This window comes from Mauremys mutica, chromosome 1, assembly GCF_020497125.1.
Source record: "Mauremys mutica isolate MM-2020 ecotype Southern chromosome 1, ASM2049712v1, whole genome shotgun sequence".
Taxonomy (NCBI): domain Eukaryota; kingdom Metazoa; phylum Chordata; order Testudines; family Geoemydidae; genus Mauremys; species Mauremys mutica.
In genome coordinates, this window is record NC_059072.1 from 307,188,520 (window position 1) to 307,209,050 (window position 20,531).

The following is a 20,531-nucleotide window of genomic DNA, read 5'->3' on the forward strand; positions in this document are numbered from 1 at the left end:
AGTTGTGAGTCATGCAAGCAAAGAAACACAGTGGTCTATTCTATTTTTCCCCACGGTGGATTTCTAGCAGTCCAGTAGCATACATGACAACGTTAAGTGCACATGATGTGGATTTTAGAGCACCTAAAACATTGATTGCTAAACAGTAAGCTGCTTTCACCCTTAGATATCGCAGAGTGCCCACCCCACTAGAATATACAGATTCTAATAAGAAAGCACATTTTCAGAAGGTGCAAATATAATTAAACAGGAAATTTGTTCCATACAAGCATTAGATTTTTTGGCTGTAGCACTGCATAACATGTCCCAGTTTGCTCTCACCTACTGAGAGGAGGCGCCACATCACAGCAGGAGTAGAAAAGCAAGCAAACACATCATCAGTGCAAGTGAAATGAGTGAGGTGAGGAAGAACAACAGACTGGCCACGGCACTGGCCCCACATATACACCTGGCCACCTTGGGTCTTGGCAGCAGAAGTGTGAGAAGAGTGGCAGGCTGCAATCTCTACCACCCTGTGAATAGAAAAATCAAAAGAAAATGCAGAGAGTTTGTCTACAACATATATTTAAAATCACAGAAGCATAAAATTAAAGACAACCTAATTGTATTAGTGGGAAAAGTAGAGAATATGCTATCTGTAGTCCTGTATTTTCTTTTGACTGGGTATCGATTTGAACTGAACAACCTTCACATAATCAGATTCAGTATTAAATTACAGAGATATAAGACAATACAATATCAGATTACAATGACATTAACAGAAAATGATATTCACAAGTCTTTCAACCAACATTCTTCATACCTCACCCACAAGAGGCATTTAACAGGCAGAGATTTCTAAAACAAAGGGACATCACCAGATATTGCAATACACGTAAGCAAAGCCTAAGGATAAGCATGAAGAAATTACTACATCTATATTTTGTAACAAAACAAGATTTGAGAAGTAGCCTGGAAAGCTATTCCCAAATTAATGGTGCACATTCCAGGCCTTCTGTCTTCAAACAGCACTTTTATGAGATAGTTCTCTCATTTTACCAGTGCAGTGAAAATGCCTTTTGAAACAAGCACTTAAAATACTTCACTAAAGAATCCCCCAGTCCCTCTTTGGATGGGCTCTGATATTTAGACAGATATAGCCTGCTGTAAAACATGCCTTTATTTTTGGCCTCACATGTTGTATTTAGTCCCCCCAGTGTTTAAAGCCTGTTTGGAAAATAACAAATTGACAGGATTATCATTTTAAATAGTCACATTATTCAATAATCACATTCTTAAAAAAACAAAACAAAAACAAAAACAAAAACCCTATCGTTTTACAGTTTTAAAAAAAACAAAACCAACAACTGTGTCCACAGTGTTTTAAAGAACTGCAGGTGCTGCTGTACACTTACCTATTCTGTTCTCCCTTTACTCAAATAATGCCTAAACTGTTATCTGAAGTGATTATATACGAACAGAGAAGAATCACATTCCCATTAAAAGAATTGCAAGGACATATCCAGAATCTCTGTTCAGCTGGTGAACAGTGCCTCAGAAATGAAAAATTGGGAGGGAAGTTCTAGAGTTAGTTTTAAAATAAGATGAGTTTACTTGTTTCCCATGTTAAAAATATGCATGCCAGGGTTTCAGGTATTTTTTATTTTTATGAATGTGGAAAAGAGTCAGTGGAGGACATCAAACAAAAAACTTCCAATAAAACCTAATTTATCATATTTCCTGACAGTTTTTCTTCTGTATATCAAAAGTCAGTATCCCAATATGACAATCTAGGAGTAGCACAAATATCTGATTATAGCATAAAAATTGTCTTTCAATAGAGAGTATGAGGTGGTAAATCCTGAATTTAGATACTTTCATTGGTAAATCCAGTGTTTAAATTCGTAATGAAAGTGGCTGGTGCTCAATCAATTTTTTTTACATTCATAACTGATGAAGCAAGCCCGGAGGGGCCAGGGCTATGAACTGCCAAGCCCAGAGGGGCCAGGGTTCAACCTTGGCACAAATTAAGCACTGAGTAAATCCTAATTTACAAAGAAAACAAGTTGAGTATTACACACACAATCATTGTTTCACTTTAAAATAGTATTAAGACCCATCAGACACCAAGATTTTGGAGCATCCCATCGGATCCACAGCTGGTAACTCCAGCAATTGAGCATGCTGTCTCTTCTTACTCAGGAATTCACAATACCACTACTATCACCTCACCTCTACCAGGACTGCCCATCCCAGCCAGCAACGGCAAACTCTCTCAACATTAAAATCATTAAAAAGAAAGTTCTGTTAATAACTCTTCCTCTCCTTCTGAGGCCACAACCACTCCTTGCCTTCAAATCCATGCACAACTCCACTGTGCCCTCAATTACCCGTGTTTCCCCAATTGGACTCCAACACTGACACTACTCTATTTTTTGTCTTGCCTTATCTCGGCCCTTGTTCTAGAATGTAAGCTCCTAAGGTCAAAGGTGGCATGTGTCTTGTAGAGCCCCAAGCACATCACCTTTTCTTTCTTTGATAAATAGAGGTCCTTTACCTGCTGGACATCTGCACTCAAATTCTTTCCTTCAAGGCTGCATCTCCAGGTTAACTCAGATTTCCTTTTAAGCTATTAGGCTTCACCCTGGATGTAAAACTCAAATTCAATGATACCCCATACTTATTCCTCAGGACAGCATGGCACTCCGCTTCAACAAGATCTGCTAGTAGCCTCTATTAGTAGCATTTAACATAGATGGCAGATTGGGTAGTATGTATAGACAACAGGAGCAGCAAGAATTAAAATGCATCCCACCAGAAAACGCTGTCACATAGGCACTGACTCCAAGAAAGATTAGTCAAGTAAATTCAGTAGGGGAGGGTAGATTCATCAAAATTTAGCACCACAAATTGCTTTTTCTGGAACATTTTTTTCAATTTTATCATTAGCAAGGCATTAACCACTTCATATTTCTGAAATGAAGACTTTAAAAAAAAAAAAAGCCTGAAGACATGATCAGTTCTGAATTTAAGTTCTGCATGCACCTCACTTGAACCACTATTTAAGAGAAAATAAAACCCTATTCTGTATTATCTTTCCTTCCACCTGAGTTCTCCATCCAATTTCGTTTCTGATTCTTCATCACTTCAAGAAGTCCTTCACAAAAACAATTTTCTACCATCTTTAGTTTTGTTGAACTTTTGGCAGGCTCAGTACTGAGAAGCTTTGTCACCTCACATTTATAAAGATGCAAAGACATCTTACGAATGGCCTTGGTTTCCCAAATGGAAAATGTAGCTGTATAAAGAAAAGGCAGCCAGATGCTGACTGTTTGCCCATTAGATAACTACACAAACAGAACTAGGTAGAATGAGAGCAAATCACTTATTAAAAATTGACACAAAAGTCCAAGTGTTTCAGAGTTAAGAGGAACTTACAAAACACATTGTTGGCTTTTGACTATAGAATCTCAGACAGCTGACTTTCCTAGTGAATCATCACATACCAGGCTTTCCCCTCCCCACAAATATAGGCATCAATATAGTATAACAACTTGGCACATATAATCCAAATGTTTTTATTAGAGAGGTCATCGGTGGAATGTCTTATTGAAATTAACATTTGGCCTCCTTGTTCGTTACATCTCTGCACCAGATATGTATAGAATATACATAATTTCAAACGTTAGCATAGGAGCCACTACAAATACCCTGTCTAGAATTTAGAGGAAAAAAGGTAGGATAAGAGTATGGTATAGTACAAGATTAACAAACAACAGGAACAAGTATCCATAAAGCAAGACACACCTTTCTAGAGCTACAGACTCCATAATGCATGCTCCCACAACACAATCTAAAAATACGTTAGCTGCAGCAACATTACCTTTCCTTTTCCATCATGATCTGCGCTGGGCTTAGCTGGTTACTTTTATTGCCAGTTCCCAGCTGCCCATAAGTGTTAGCTCCCCAGGAATAGAGCAAACCCTCATCTGTTAGTGCTAGTGTGTGCGCATAGCCACAGGTAATCTGTAAGTAAATTTACAAGGATTACTACTAAACAGAAACAAGTGGAAGACAAATTATTACACTCATTACATTAATCTGTCTGAAGTACGTTCAGTACCTCCATCATTCTCCATTTAGGACCAGAAACTGCTATTTCCTGATACTTAAAGCGAACATGAAATACATTAGCAATAAGTACTAGACTGGTAATTTAGTGTTCATTGGTTATTCCTCACTGTTTGCTGCAATTCTTCATTTAATAAATAGAATTATAAAAAAAAATCTAACATTCTTTGTCCACAATAGCTAAACAATTTGCCCTAGGTTTTTAACCTTGGACTACTTTGTATAATCCCCTTGTAGTCTCTCTGACCTCGAAGTTACAAACTTCAGTAATTCCTCCAGAAACCGTTAAATCTTTCGCACTAGACAACTACATACAATTTTTAATCCCAAGATCTCAAAGTGCTTTACAAACTAATGAACTGAGGCTTGAACAGCCCTGTAAGGGGGTTTTTATCTATTGTAGAGATGGAGAAAAAAATTGAGTGGGTCACACAATCACTTAACCTAAGTTATATAAGTCTGACACAGTCCTAACTAGAATCCAGATCTCTTGAATCCTAGCCCTATGCTTTCACTGTAAGACACTTCTCGCTAGCCTTTCACTCCTAACCCACTGTCTAGATAGAATATTAAGACAAATCCTTTGAACCTCTTAGTTTCCCTGTTCTTGATCATTCCTTACAAGCTTGCCCACTATACCTCACTTCATCATGCCCCACAATATAGAGATGGTACCTGCATGACATATTGTATGCATAGTTTATTTACGTTATTCAGCAATGAAGCATTCTGACACATTCACAAGGTTATACAAAAGCAAGCATTAAAGATTCAAGGAGTCCTGTGGTACCTTATAGACTAACAGACGTATTGGAGCATGAGCTTTCGTGGGTGAATACTCACTTCATCAGATGCATCCGACGAAGTGAGTATTCACCCACGAAAGCTCATGCCCCAATACATCTGTTAGTCTATAAGGTGCCACAGGACTCTTTGCTGCTTTTACAGATCCAGACTAACACGGCTACCCCTCTGATACATTACGAAGATTGTCCACAATCTTTCAGCTTTAATAGATTTTACAAGAACTAGAACACTGAAATCTTGAATTTAGAAACGTGCTTATGACTCAGATTTGGTGAAATTTTTGAAGGCGTAGACAATATTAATGCACTGTTTACTTCTACTTTGGACTTACCTGAAGTACACATACACCATGTAACGCTGCCACTCTACAAGGTGTGAGTTGATTACCATTGTTTCCCAGACCTAGCTGACCATTACCATTGTAACCCCAGCCATATACCTAGTTTAAGAAAAACAAAGATTAAGCTACCTGTTCTGTTTGTAGGAATACAGAAAATATGAGTTGTAACCAGAGACAATAGAAGTCTGTGGAGAAAGTCCCTTGAGATAATGTCAAATCTTCACAAATCTAACAAGGGGAAGGAGAAATGGAGATGAGGACATATTATATTAATTTGATCAATTTCTCCAACTTCTCTGTTCTCCGGGTTTTAAAAGAAAGTTGGCTTTTTAAAAGATGCCTGCCTTTACTGTACTGAGCTAGTTTCCCAGAAGACATACAATACTACAAACTCCTGCAAGTCTTACTGTGCTGGTCTAATATTTTTCAGCGGACAGAACTGTAAAGCAATCATCTTGATCAACTTAAGGTATGTCCAACAGCAGAGTAGTCCATTACTTCCCTGTTCAGAACTTGTTACTTTACTCCTAGCGTTCATTCTAATGAAAACATCAGATCACCACAGGTACAGTGCAACCCAATTATCCACAGGTCTCTCGGGAAAACTAAAACCTTGGAAAGACAGGGTTCTCACAGCCCCATCTGTCAGTTGGTGATGCTTTGCTCTGGGACTGGGGTATCTGAAGCAAAGTGAAACAGATATCCAATTGGCTGCTTCCAGCAGTGAGGCTGCATTACAAACTTTTTGGGGAACACTAAGGTCTGGTCTACGCTTGGGGGGTGGGGTTCGATGTAAGATACGCAACTTCAGCTACAGGAATAGCGTAGCTGAAGTCGACGTATCTTATTTCCACTTCCCGTGCCGTGAGGATGGGAGGTATCGACAGCCACAGCTCCCCTGTCAACTCTGCTTCCGCCTCTCGCCCTGGTGGAGTTCCAGGGTCGACGGGAGCGTGTTCAGGGATCGATATAGCGCGTCTAGACGAAATGCGATATATCGATCCTCGATAGATCAATCGCTACCCACCGATTCGGCGGGTAGTCTGGATGTACCCTAAGTGCAGTTAGATAACACCAGAACAACTCTCAGGAGACATAATTCACTTTCAGCTAATGGGATTGCATGGTATATTGAAGTACACAGGACCACTGTATTAAATGGAAGTTTAACTATGCTAGCTTTTAGATTATCATAGTTAAGCGTCACATTTAATATCCTATTGAGATGAATAAATAAATTTATACTTGGTGTGGTTGTTTCAATCCCTCTACAGACTCAGGAAAACATATGTATCAATGCAATCTTTGCAACCAGAAAAACTACAAGTTACACTGAAAAAATCATATTCCATATCTGGAAAGATACTGAAACAAGTTGTTACACAACCAATTTGGAAGCACCTGGAGCATAACAGGGATATAAGGAATAGCGAGCATGGATTTCTCAAGAACAAATCATGCCAAATAAACTTAATTTCCTTTTTGAAAGGGTTACTAGCCTGATGGATAGGGGAGGAAAAAAAGTAGATGTAATGTTTTGATTTTGACAGTTGCACATGACATTTTCATAATGAAACTAGGGAAATATGGGAAGCTATAAGATGAATGCACAACTGGTTGAAAGACTACTTAAAAATATTTATCAATGGTTTGATGTCAAACTGGAAAAGTGTTTAGTGGGGTCCTGCAGGGATCAGTCCTGGGTCCGAGACTATTTAATATTTTCATTAATGACATGGATAACGGTGCAGAGCGTATGCTATGAAATCTGCAGATGACAGAAGGCTGGGAGGGGTTGCAAGCACTTTGGAGGAGAGGTTTACAATTCTAAATGACCTTGACAAACTGGAGAATTGGTCTGAATTCAACATAATGAATTTCAACAAAGAAAAGTGCAAAGTATTCCACTGGAAAAATCAAATGCACAACAATAAAAAGGGGAATAAGTGGGTAGGTGTCAATACTGCTGAAAAAGATCTGGGGGTTATTGATGAGCACTAATTGAATATGAGTCAACAATCTGATGCAGCTGCAAAAAAAGGCTAACATTCTGGGGTTTATTAGCAAGCGTGTTGTATGTAAGACAGGAGGTAACTGTCCCATTCTACTTAGCATTGATAAAACCTCAGCTGGAGTACTGTGTCCAATTCTGGTGCCACACTTCAGGAAAGATGCAGACAAATTGGAGAGTGGCCAGAGGAGAGCATCAAAAATTATAAAAGGTTTTGAAAACCAGACCTCTTAGGAAAGATTAAAATACTGGGCATGTTTAGTCTTGAGAAAAAAAGACGACTGATGGGGGGACTTGATAACACCTCTTCAAATATGCTATGGGTTGTTATAAACAAGACACTGATCAATCATTCTCCATGTCTACTGAAGGTCGAATGAGAAGTAATGCGCTTAATCTGAAGCAAGGGAGATTTGGGTTATATATTAGGAAAAGCTTTCAAGCTATATGGATAGCTAAACTCTGAGATAGGCTTGCAAGGGTAGCTGTTGAATCCCCATCACTGAAGGTTTTGAATCAGGTTGGACAAACACCTGTCCGGGATGGTCTAGGTTTACTTGGTCCTGCCACAGCACAAGTGGTTGGACTTGACTTCAAGGTACCTTCTAGCCCTACATTTCTATGATTCAATTAAGAAGAATTCTGTATAAAACTCTGGGAAGAGCTGTTGTGAGGATTAACTGATGCCTGTGAAGCATTTTGTGAATTTAAAGTGCTGAAGTACAGACGTGTTATTTAGGCACTTTGAGAGCTACTGATGAAATGCACTTCATAAGAAAGCTGTGGAAAAGGTGCAGCAGGAGCATACGGTTTGGACGGATGTCCTTTGGGGAGGTTTTATTAAAGGAGAGTCTATATTTTAGTAAAGACGAGAGGATAAAAGTTGATAAAAATATAGGTAGGAACTGTAGTGAAACAGTCAAATGAAAGAGTCCCATTCAATTATATCACATGACGGCACACAACTAAATCGACAAAGTGCTTGTATAGAAATGCAAGAAGTCTAAATACTATGATGGGTGAACTTGAGAACCTGGTTATTAAATGAGGATATTGATTAATAGACATTGCATGAACTTGTTGGAATAATGATAATCAATGGCACACGGTATAAAATATACAGGAATGACAGTACGTTATGTTGGTTGGGAGTGGCACTATATGTGAAAGAAAGCATAAAGTCTAATATAGCAAAAATCAAAAATTAAGTAGAGACTGTTCCATAGAATCTCTATGGATAGAAATTCATTCTTGAACAATAAGATTATAACAGTAGAAATACACTACTGGCCATCTGACCAGGGTGGTGACGGTGATTGTGAAAAGCTCAGGGAGATCAGAGAGGCTACAAAAACAGAACACACTGTAATAATGAAGGATTTCAACTAACCCCATATTAACTGGGTATACATCACCTCAAGATGGAGTGCAAAAATGAAATTTATAGACATCATTAATGACTGCTTCTTGGAGCTGCTAGTCCTGGAACCCACAAGAGGAGAGGCAATTCATGATTTAGTCTTAAGTGGCACACAAGATCTGTTCCAAGAGGTGAATATAGCTGAACCAACAGCAACTACAATGTAATTAAATTTAAACATTCTTGGGGGAGAGGAGAGAGGGAGCATTTAATTTCAAAACGAGGAACTACACAAAAATGAGGAAACTATTAAATGGAAATTAAAATGAACAATCACAAGAGTGAAATGTCTGCAAGCTACATGGAACCTTTTTAAGAACACCATCAGAGGCTCAAACTAGACATATATCCCAAATAAAAAAAAAAACAAAAATAAACCAGCAAGACCACCAAAAACTGCCACCATGGCTAACCAACAGTAAAATATGTGGTTAGAGACAAAGACATCTTAAAAACTAGGAGTCAAATCCAATTGAAGGAAAACAGAAAAGAGCATGAACTCTGGCAAGGTAAGTTTAAAAGTATAATTAGGCAGGCGAAAAGAGAATTTGAAGAGCAACTAACAAAAGACAAAAACTATATATTTTAATAACATCAAGAGCAAGAAGCCTGCGAAACAATCAGGGAGGCCACTGGACGATCAAAGTGCTAAAGTAGCACTCAAGGAAGAGAAGGCCATTGTGGAGAAGCTAAATAAATTCTCTACATCGGTCTTTACTGCAAAGGATGCGAGGGACATTCCCACACCTGAAATGTTCTTTTTAGGTGACAAATCTGAGGAACTGTCCCAGATTGAGGTGTCAATAGAGGAGGTTTTGAAAGAAATTGATAAATTTAACTGTAATAAGCCACCAGGTCCAGATGGTATTCACCCAAGAGTTCTGAAGGAATTCAAATATGAAACTGCATAACTACTGACTGTGGTATGTAAGCTATCCTTTAAATCAGCTATTGTACCAGATGACCAGAGAATAGCTGATGTAAAACCAAGTTTTAATAAAGACTCCAGAGGTGATCCTGGCAATTACAGGCCGGGAAGCCTAACTTCAGTATCAGACAAACTGGTTGAAACTATAGGAAAGAACAGAATTATCAGATACAGAGATAAACATGATTTCTTGGGGAAGAGTCAACATGGCTTTTGTAAAGGGAAATCATGCCTCACCAATCTATTAGACTTCTCTGAGGGGGTCAACAAGCATGTGGACAAGGGTGATCCAATGGATATAGTGTACTGGGACTTTCAGAAAGCCTTGGACAAGGTCCCTCACCAAAGGCAGCAGTCATGGGATAAAAAGGAAGGTCCTCTCATGGATCAGTAACTAGTTAAAAGATAAGAAACAAAGGGTAGGTATAAATGGTCAGTTTTCACAATGGAGACCAGTAAATAGCAGGGTCCCCCAAAGATATGTACTGGGACCAGTGCTGTGCAACATATTAATAAATTAACTGGAAAAATGAGTTAAAAAGTGAGGTGGCAAAATTTGCAGATGAAACAAAACTACTCAAGATAGTTCAGTCCAAAGCGGACTGCAAAGAGTTACAAAGGGATCTCGCAAAACTGGGTTGACTGGATAACAAATGGCAGATGAAATTAAATGCAAAGTAACGTGCAGTGGAAAACATAATCCCAACTATGCATACAAAATGATGGGGTCTAAATTAGCTGTTACCGTTCAAGAAAGAGCGGTAATTCTCTCCTGCCAAAAAAAAGAAAAAAAAGAACAATGTTAGGAACCATTAGGAAAGGGATAGATAAGACAACAGAAAATATAATGCCACTATATAAATCCATCGTCCGCCCACATCTTGAGTACTGCATGCCACTCTGGTCACCGCATCTCAGAAAAGATTATTTTGGGAAAAAAAGGTGCAAAGAAGGGCAACAAAAATGATTAAGGGTCTGGAACAGCTTCCACATGAGGAGAGATTAAGACTGGGACTGTTTAGCTTAGAAAAGAGATGACTAAGAAGGGTATATGATAGTAACATGTAACACAAGAACCATAAGGAAGTACTACTTCACACAATACACAATTAACTTGTGGAACTAAACTGCCAGGAGATGTTGTGAAAACCAAAAAGTATAACTGGGTTCAAAAAGAATTAAATATGTTCACAGAGGATAGGCCCATCAGTGGCCTTTAGCCAAGATGGTCAGGGACACAACCCTATGGTCTGGGGTGTCGCTAAACCTTCAACTGCCAGAAGCGGGGACTGGATGATATGGGATGGGTCATTCAATAAATTGCCCTGTTCTGTTCATGCCCTCTAGATCATCTGGCACCAGTCACTGTCAGAAGCCAGGATACTGGGCTAGATGGACCATTGCTCTGACCTTGTATGGCCAGTCTCATAGAACTAAGTATTATAAATTTGCAGACTTTCAGATCCAGTGACTTTCTATTTTCTCAGGTTACAAAAATACAGAAGACACTTTACAATACAAACAGATCAATATATCTTGTAGAGACTGGAAACTGGTTACTCAACCTTTGAGCCACATCTGGAAGTTATTTCTTATTGCAAAGAAGGCATCTGAATGGTAACTAGGAGATGGAGACTTAAAATACTTTTTTATAGAAGTTAACCCATTCTGTGAATTTTGTTAAGTGAAAAACCCTGTTAACAGCTTGGACAAGTACGCAATTAACTCTCCCTTAGCAGATACTTCCTACTGTTCATGCTCAAGCTGTGACCGCTGAACCGTTATACTAAGGTATTTCTTGTGGACCATAAAATTCCACAGTAATTACTGATGTATCTTCCGTAACTGAAGTGTTCTCCATGTCAGCATTTCTCATCTCTATTCAGTCATAAGCAGACAACAATGTATTATATTATTAGGTTAGTGGAGAAAGCTTACCTCACCATTGTCTATTACAGCCATAGAGGAGGTCTGACCACAAGCAATACTGACCACCATTTTAGTCTGTAAACAATTTGAGACTTTGCGAGGAGTTGGCTGATTTGCTGTAGATCCAGATCCAACCTGACCACAGTTGTTATAGCCCCATGCATATACCTGCCCATGAAAAGAGAGATACATATCTGAATAGTTTAGAGCTAAAATGTTTAGTTCTGCTACTAGGTTCTTCTGAAGAAATAGGACTTGCCCAACCCTAGCTAAATCCAAATCACTGACTTTTTCTTTTAAATTTAAATATTATGAGCTAGATCTGGTACTGTATAAACATGGCATTTTTCCCCCAATTACTTATTCCAAAACAGGAGCATCCAAATTTTGTCAAAAATAAGGGACATATTTCCAGTATAAAAGATAAAGGTGGCAGTAGGACATATACAACTTTGTGGGCTGAATTTGAACACACCTCTTCCAATATAATTCAAGACAGTTAAGTATAATGGGGAATACAGTGAAGGATGTCATTTATTTTCCAGCTTTACAGAATTCCCCCCTCTCACTTTTCTTAACAGTCTGTTGTTTCAGGTGGATAACAGTCTAAAAATTGTCCTTGGGGTTCCTTATTTCCCCCAACCTGCCATTGTGAATGGGGAAGTTTTTGTTCACCATACAAGTTTCAGCAGCTATGACACTTGATACAAATTGCATGAAGGGAAGTATTGGTTTTGGTAGTTGTTTTGTACAAGAATTTGTTGCTATTGAAAATGTCTCAAATTAAGAAAGCAAGATGTTGTCTGTGTTCATAAATTCCTAAAAAGATCTTGAAATATATACCCCCTCAGGAGACTTTTTCCCCCCTCTTCTAAAGTTTCTAATATATGTTATTTCATATTTGGTTATCTAGTCCATCCCCAGAGGCAAATTTAGGAATATTTCCTACAGTTTACTATCCAGTGTTTTGTCCTGCTTTAAATTTACCCTTATGGAAAAGATGTTACCAGACATGCTGCTGACTGCAACTGCAAGACCGAGGTTGCCTTTGCATAAATTCTACATATCCTTCTTGGTGCTAATTGAGCGCTTTACTTTAATATCTATTGATAGAAGATAAATGGAGAAAAACTTTGTGCAAAAGCACCAGCCACACACATTATAACGTTACCATGAAAAAAAAAATAAAAAGCAGGAGGTTTTGTCCATAACTATATTACATCCTTTGCTTTTATTAACTATTCTAATTAATCTAAAACTAAACACCTACTGAATATATGGAGGGTGGTGGGGGGGTGTATTTCAAGGTACAGTAGAACCTCAGAGTTACAAACACCTCAGGAATGGAGGTTGTTCATAACTCTGAACAAAACATTATGGTTGTTCTTTCTAAAATTTACAACTGAACTTTGACTCAATACAGCTTTGAAACTTTACTATGCAGAAGAAAAATGCTGCCTTTATCCATCTTAATTTAATTGGATAGAAAATTGGCTAGATTGTCGGGCTCAACGGGTAGTGATCAACGGCTCGATGTCTAGTTGCCAGCCAGGATCGAGCGGAGTGCCCAAACATCTTTATTAATTATCTGGATGATGGGATAGATTGCACCCTCAGCAAGTTGGCTGACAACACTAAGCTGGGGGGAGAGGTAGGTACGCTGGAGGGTAGGGATAGGGTCTAGAGTGACCTAGACAAATTGGAGGATTGGGCCAAAAGAAATCTGATGAGGTTCAACAAGGACAAGTGCAGAGTCCTGCATTTAGGATTGACGAATCCCATGCACTGCTACAGGCTGGGGATCGATCGGCTAAGCAGCAATTCTGCAAAAAGGGCCTGGGGATTACAGTGGATGAGAAGCTGGATATGAGTCAGCCTTCTTGGCAACAAGGGTACACTGCTAATGGCATATTGGGTTGCTTTAGTACGAGCACTGCAGATTGAGGGAAGTGATTATTCCCCTCTATTCGGCACTGGTGAGGCCACATCTGGGAGTATTGCATCCAGTTTTGGGCCCCCCCGCTACAGAAAGGATGTGGACAAATTGAAGGAGAGTTCAGCGCAGGGCAACTAAAATGATGAGGGGGCTGGGGCACATGACTTACGAGGAGAGGCTGAGGGAACTGGGCTTGTTTAGTCTGCAGAAGAGAAGAGTGAGGGGGGATTTGATAGCAGCCTTCAACTACCTGAAGGGAGGGTTCCAAAAAGGATAGAGCTCGGCTGTTCTCAGTGGTGGCATATGACAGAACAAGGAGTAATGGTCTCAAGTTGCAGTGGGGAAGGTCTAGGTTGGATATTAGGAAACACTATTTCACTAGTAGGGTGGTGAAGCACTGGAATGGGTTACCTAGGGAGGTGGTGGAATCTCCATCCTTAGAGGTTTTTAAGGCCTGGCTTGACAAAGCCCTGGCTGGGATGATTCAGTTGGTGTTGGTCCTGCTTTGAGCAGTGGGTTGGACTAGATGACCTCCTGAGGTCTCTTCCAACCCTAATCTTCTATGATTCTAAGGAAACAGTTTCCTTACCTTGTCAAATATTTTTGTTTAAACTTTCCTTTTATTTTTCTACTAGTTTATGTTTAACACATTACTGTATTTGCTTTTTTTCTGGTCTTTGCTGCTGCCTGACTGCACACTTCCAGTTCCAAATGAGGAGTGTGGTTGACCAGTCAGTTCACAACTCTGGTGTTCGTAACTCTGAGATTCTACTGTATTAAATGTAACCTTTGTATAACTAACATCCTCTATGTGTTAAGCTATAATGAAGACATTTTCAAAGAAGACTATTTACCAGCTTTATTTTTGAGAATTATAATGGAAGAGTGAGCCTCTAAATTTAAAGGTTCCTAGAGGTTAAATTGCGAGTAAACTTAAGCATATTTTCTCCCCTCCTAGGAAACCACCACAGGAATGTGAAATTTAAGCCACTGTTTTCTCATATAAGACAGCCACCTGTGATTACAGCTTCTGCTCTTTAAACCATGGAATGAACTAGCTGCCTCTATTCATCTGTTCAACAGTTCTCCCAATTTGGCAATTGCTGATGGTTTGCTTGCCCTTCACCTACCTTTATCTACTCTAGAGCTCATCATTTAATGCCGCAAGAAGTGTCATGTGACACTTCAAAGACTTTCTGAAATTCCAGAGATTAAAGTCATTTAATTTTGCAGCCAATTCTTACTGTAAATATCATTCCATAACACGTTCCCTTATATAACCCGATTATACGAAACATATCATGTAACAACAAAGCCTCAGTCAAACACTAAGAGAAGGCAGCATAATATAGGTCAAAATAAAATATTTAAATTTCAGGAGGTTAGCACTGTATTTAAGTATATTTAAACTGTACATTATATTCAAAATATGCATTACAGGTCTCATTCTTCGCACCTGTAGAACACTCTCTCTCCTATTTCTCATCTTATCTTGTTTGGACCATATCACTGCTGCCTAACTAGGTGCACTACACGTCCAAATTTCATACCCTATGCAAGGCAAAGAAATGAAAAATCTCCAAGATCTTTCCTAAGCACAAGCTCCTCTCAAAAGCAGCACATTATCAGCAAAAAACTAGTTTCTGAATCTACTTTCCCTCCCCCTCATTACAGACATTGATGTGCTACTGTGTGTCATAATGGCAGCAGTATGATTTCGTATTAGAACAGGATATGGAGGTGCTCAGATACTATGGTTCTGGGGGCCAAGTACATAGACAGAATTACGCCTATTTTTAATTCCTCATCGTAACTATTTTAATCTGATTTTAGAATCAAACAATTCAGATGAAGCCTTAAAACAGCATTAGATCAGGTTGATTACTCAGTCTAAAAATACCATTTTTACGCTCATCAAAAAGGAAACATTGACTAGTCAGTAGTACATAAAGAAATTTGTGATTTACACTTTCCAGGTAACTAGACATGGACAAATCAAGCCTGACTCCACTCATTTCTGCAGGGATATATTTTCTACAACATATGTAGCATAAAGCAGAACTTTGATATAAAAATCAACTATGCCCAATCCCTCTCAATGTATGTGAAGGTGGATTAGAGCAGAATACTTCCACAATAATGAATAATGCAGCAATCAGATACAGTATTAAAGAGAACCAAAACACTACCACAGACTGACCCATCCGTGTCAGTGCTAGGACAGCGCACACAGAGGGCAACCTTAAATTTGTATCTTTTGGAAAAGGTCTACCATTTCTGGCACAATTCTCTATTATACAAATAGGGAATACTAGTGGGAAAAAAAGTCTTTCAAAATTACATTGCTTTTTAGGTGCAGTGTTCTTTCCAGTTTCAGACTTATTAATAGGTGTCCAATGCACAAAAAACGCATAAGAATACTCACTGGCCACAATTTTCAAATCGCTGTAGGGAAGAAGAATTAAAATTGGCCTGGAGAATGAACAACCCCTCCCACCCCTGGAGAGAGGGTGCCTTGAGTTTGAAGCACATTGGTAGGACAGCATGGTAAGGTTACTTTGTACCTGTACTGTGGATAGAAAGGACTTCAGTCTCCAAAGCTATCAATCGGATTCCTTTCAGGAACTCCAGGTTTATTGAAAAAGCTAAATGAGAAAATATAAGACTTACGTCTCCATCAGATGATAGGGCCATAGAATGATGAGAGCCACAAGCTACTTCAATCACCCTCTTAATTAGCAGGTTGGTACAGACTTGAACTGGAGTAATGCCCTGATTGGTTGTTCCATTCCCAAGCTGGCTGTATCCATTATGTCCCCAAGCATAAACTTCACCATCTGCACAAAATATGCATGTTTATGATACCACCCCCACCAATTCCAAACTAATTGAGATGTTAATTGATTCAAACACTGTATTCTCTTTAACTTCTATAAAAGCGTAAGTACAGACAGAGCTATAAGTGAAAGTGAGAGTAGAATAACTAAGTGGCGAGACTAATGTAGTAATTGTTCTACAGTTTATTCTTTTTACAGTTTTTAGCCTTCCTTCTCAAGTCTAACTATTCATGACTATACCATAGCATGAGCTCTGGATTATTTGAGAGAGATAAACGGTAGCACATGAATATAATGGAGGACATTAACAAATGGTTTCACTAACCTTACTGCAGAATTAAAATGCTTCCTCCCCGCACTCAACTATAATTGGCAGTAAATATCATAAACTATTTAAAACTGATGTCAGCTGTCTGATCAGACAATACAGACAAAAGCTATTTTCCCCAAACCAAACCAAACCAGCTTCCTATATGAATTCACTATTCTATAAGGGAAGCCATATAGGAAGCAACTTTGAGTGGACATTTCCTGTACTCCATTTCCTGACCTCCATTATATTCACGTCCCTTCCTTGGACTCAGCATTCTTCACCCTTGAGAATTTCTCAAGCAATCTCTCTGCTCTTCTCTGACTTTCTGCCTTCCCCGGACTTCCTTTAAACAGATTTTATCTTGCCTCTTGTCAATTCAAGGCAAAGAAGGCTTTGTCCAGTGAGTCCATATTAACTAATTTTGATGTTAATTATTTTTTAATATCCCCTTCCCGGAAAAAAAAAACTGAGCAAGGTATTTCAATGTGCTCATAATCCAACATTAAATAAAGGAACCAGGCAAACAATATAGAGGCGAGAGTGAGCAGTCTATCATTTTATTCATAATATTTCAGACACTTGAAGCCACATGCTACAAGCACATAAGAATAGACTGACAAATTTAACTCAAAAACAAATTTAAAAACAAAGAAAAGTCTAGTGTTAGGGTCTGAAGCCATCAAGTCCAGACCCTTTTAATCAGCACTGCCTCGCTAGTCAGCCAATTAACTTTACAACTTCATGTTGGAGTCTGGTTTCCAACTTTATGTTCAAAAAGTAAAATGCATTCATTCCCTTGCCACTGTTTACTACCCACCCAGTGTTGAGAAATAACCTGCGTTCTTCCCTTTGTAAAAGTTGGTTGAAGGCCACTAAACTAGAACATACTATTTGATTCTGATGGCCACCAGGTTTGGAAAATGTTATCTGATCATTAAATTTTGATAGTAATTCACATAGCTTCTCCATCCCAGAGGGAAGACTAAGCATGTTACCATCATGGTATGCTTTGGGCCAGTTCCTCAGCTAGTGTAAAGTGACTTCAGCGAAGCTATGACCTATGTAAGTTGAGAGATCTGGCCTTTGAACTTTGTTGGCCCAGGATCAGAATTCCCAGAAGAGCAACACAAACCCTGCACATTGGCCAAGTAACAATCTACCAACATATCTTCACTTCCATTCTTGGTAACCCTGATAGAATATGTAACTGATTATTTCACATACTAAATGTTTTCTACCTTCAGTGCTAAGTATAACATGTGGTCCACTTCCATAACTGAGATTGTTAATCTTCTTTCCACATAAGGCTTCTAATTTCTTTGGTACTATTGTGCTTTGATTATCTCCAGTCCCCAAACAATTACTACAGTTTAGTCCAAACACAAACACCTGGGGGGGAAAAAAAGAACAATTTGCATTTTAAACTATTTAGATTCATATTTATGGAGAGAGAGACAGACAGAAATATAGATATATAGGGTGAAAACTGGCCCTAGTGAAATGAATGGGAGTTTTGCCATCAACTTCAATTGGGCAGAGATTTCATCCATGGAACTTTATTGCTGGTTCAAAGGGTTCTACAACTAGTTCTAGATTCAAAATTTAGATTTTTTGTTTAATACACACCAGAAGGAAGGTTTACAAACCCTAATGGAAATACTTCTACTGAAATCATAGGTCTTTAAAAGCTTACAGAAGTGTTTTTATTGTGTTTTGTACGCTTTAAAGGCAGGCATCCAAATATCTCCTCCTTTCGGGTGCTGAGGCTTATTTAGGGCAATGCACTACTTCTTCTCTTTCCATAAAATAAGCTGAGACAATTCTATTTTGATTCAGAAAAAAGTTACTTAAATTTAAAAGGATCTCTCTAAATGGGGCACATCCTGGACTGGAGATTCATTTTTATTACAGCTGCTATCCTTTATATCACTATCGGGTATAAGAAGTTCAACATTTGTCATAATAATTGTCCGGTTATATTTATGTGCTAGTGTAAGATCCAAGAAGTTAAACTGACCAGTCTAGTTCAGCTGTTCAAGTGAAATGAAATGTAAAGAGACTCAGTTTATGTAGCAAATTTTTATTTTTTCATCTTTACTAATCTATGACATTAATAGTAATGAAAATAATTTTTGTTAAGAGTGTTTTATTGTGAATCCTTTTACTCTCTTCCCAGTTATGTCCCAATGCAAGATTTCAAATATTTGCAATTCATTTCCACCACATTCATTCACAGACTGGGACACAGTTACATGCAGTGTCTTTTGTAGGCTTCTTATTTACAGGCATTCAAAAGGGTTAGAATTACATCCCAAAACAGATCAGGTATTTTCATTTCCTTATACACTTACCTCATCATTATGGGTTATGTATATAGCTTCATTGGCCGATGTGCCAAATACACATGCTTTCCGAATAGATGCTATTTCTTGAGGTGAAAGCAAGGTAAATATTGGCCACTTTCCTACATCCACCATGACTATGTTGGGTTTCATATAATTCCTATAAGTAAGTTGACATTTCTGCAGCAATAATAAGAGAAAAAAACACTGTTAAAAAGGCTTTTTTGTTTTCAACAAAAGGCACAAGATATTCTTTAGAAAGGAAAAAACCACATAAAACTTAATTACAGGGACATTAGTTTCTCTGATGAATGAATATTCTATTCCTATACAAGATGTGTAATCATACAGCATACCAAGGAAGAACAAGAATAGCTAGCCCTAGACAGGATATTAGAGAAATGTCATTAAAAACAAGTACCTGCTGGGCTACTTTGAATTAATAACTACTTAAAAAAAACAGATAAAGACACTGTTCTACTTGAAAAAAATCCATTTGTTGATAAATATGCAACCTAGCAAATGTTGCCTTTCAGCGGCAGCAGATTTCTCAGCTATATTTTGGATCTTATTTTCTTTTGTATTCCATTCAATTCTCTTGTAAATGTGAAACAGTATTCCAAGCCTATATTCCATTTAAGTAAAGACAAGCAGATCTTAAAGCAGAGGTGGGCAAACTAGGGCCCGTGGGACCGTCCTGCCTGGCCCTTGAGCTCCGGGCCAAGGAGGCTAGCCCCCGGCCCCTCCCCTGCTGTCCCCCCCTCCCCTGCAGCCTCAGCTCGCTTGCCGCCAGCACTCTGGGTGGAGGAGCTGCGAGCTCCTACCGGGCAGTGCGGTGGTGTAGCTGGCTCCAGCAGGGTGGCACGGCTGCCAGTCCTGCTGCTCTGAGAGGCATGGAAAAAGGGACGGGGGGGGGGTTGGATAAGGGGCAGGGGATCCCAGGGGCCATCACGGGACAGGGAGCAGTTGGATGGGGCAGAGGTTCGGGGGTAGAACTTAGGGGGTTCTAGGGGGGTGGGGTCCTAGGGGGACAGTTAGGGGCAAGGGATCCTGGGGGGGTATCAGGGGACAAGGAGCAGGGGGTTGGATGGGTCGGGTGTTCTGAGGGGGATAGTCAGGGGGTGGGGGCCAGGCTGTTTCGGGAGGCACAACCTTCCCTACCCGGCCCGCCGTACAGTTTCGGAATGCCGATGAGACCCTCAGGCCAAAAAGTTTGCCCACCCCGTCTTAAAAGTAAAATATTGTCTCCTACAACTAGTGTGCAATCCCAGTTCAAATTTTGGACAGTGTGAAATCCCAATATATGTAAGTAGCACATGATGCCAGCTTGTTAGGGGTTTTTGTTAAGTATTGGGGATGTCCTGGGGGCAGGGCTGATTTAAAACTTTCTTTGTGGACAAAAATAACTATTTTTGAGCATGAGAGAATTACAGCACATAACCATGATCTGTTTGCTTCAGGACTACTTAATGAAAACTGTTGGCGAACTCAATGCAGAGCAACTAGTCATTATTGGTCAATCGGGAAACACTTTGGATTGTGTTAGAACATTGGAAGA

At 39.1% G+C, this 20,531-nt stretch overlaps 1 protein-coding gene across 2 annotated transcripts in view; it reads right to left on the reverse strand.

Annotated features, from left to right (window-relative positions):
• The window catches only part of RCBTB1 (RCC1 and BTB domain containing protein 1), a 46,983-nt gene that overhangs the window by 9,328 nt on the left and 17,124 nt on the right, over positions 1 to 20,531 (reverse strand). For both annotated transcript variants that reach the window (XM_045014071.1, XM_045014081.1), the window contains exons 2-8: positions 18,983 to 19,153; positions 17,870 to 18,020; positions 16,152 to 16,318; positions 11,555 to 11,713; positions 5,249 to 5,356; positions 3,863 to 4,005; positions 322 to 512 (exon numbers count right to left, since the gene is read on the reverse strand). In XM_045014071.1, the coding sequence (XP_044870006.1) occupies positions 322 to 512; positions 3,863 to 4,005; positions 5,249 to 5,356; positions 11,555 to 11,713; positions 16,152 to 16,318; positions 17,870 to 18,020; positions 18,983 to 19,126 (1,063 nt within the window). In that variant the 5' untranslated portion in view covers positions 19,127 to 19,153. The remainder of the gene's footprint in view (positions 1 to 321; positions 513 to 3,862; positions 4,006 to 5,248; positions 5,357 to 11,554; positions 11,714 to 16,151; positions 16,319 to 17,869; positions 18,021 to 18,982; positions 19,154 to 20,531) is intronic.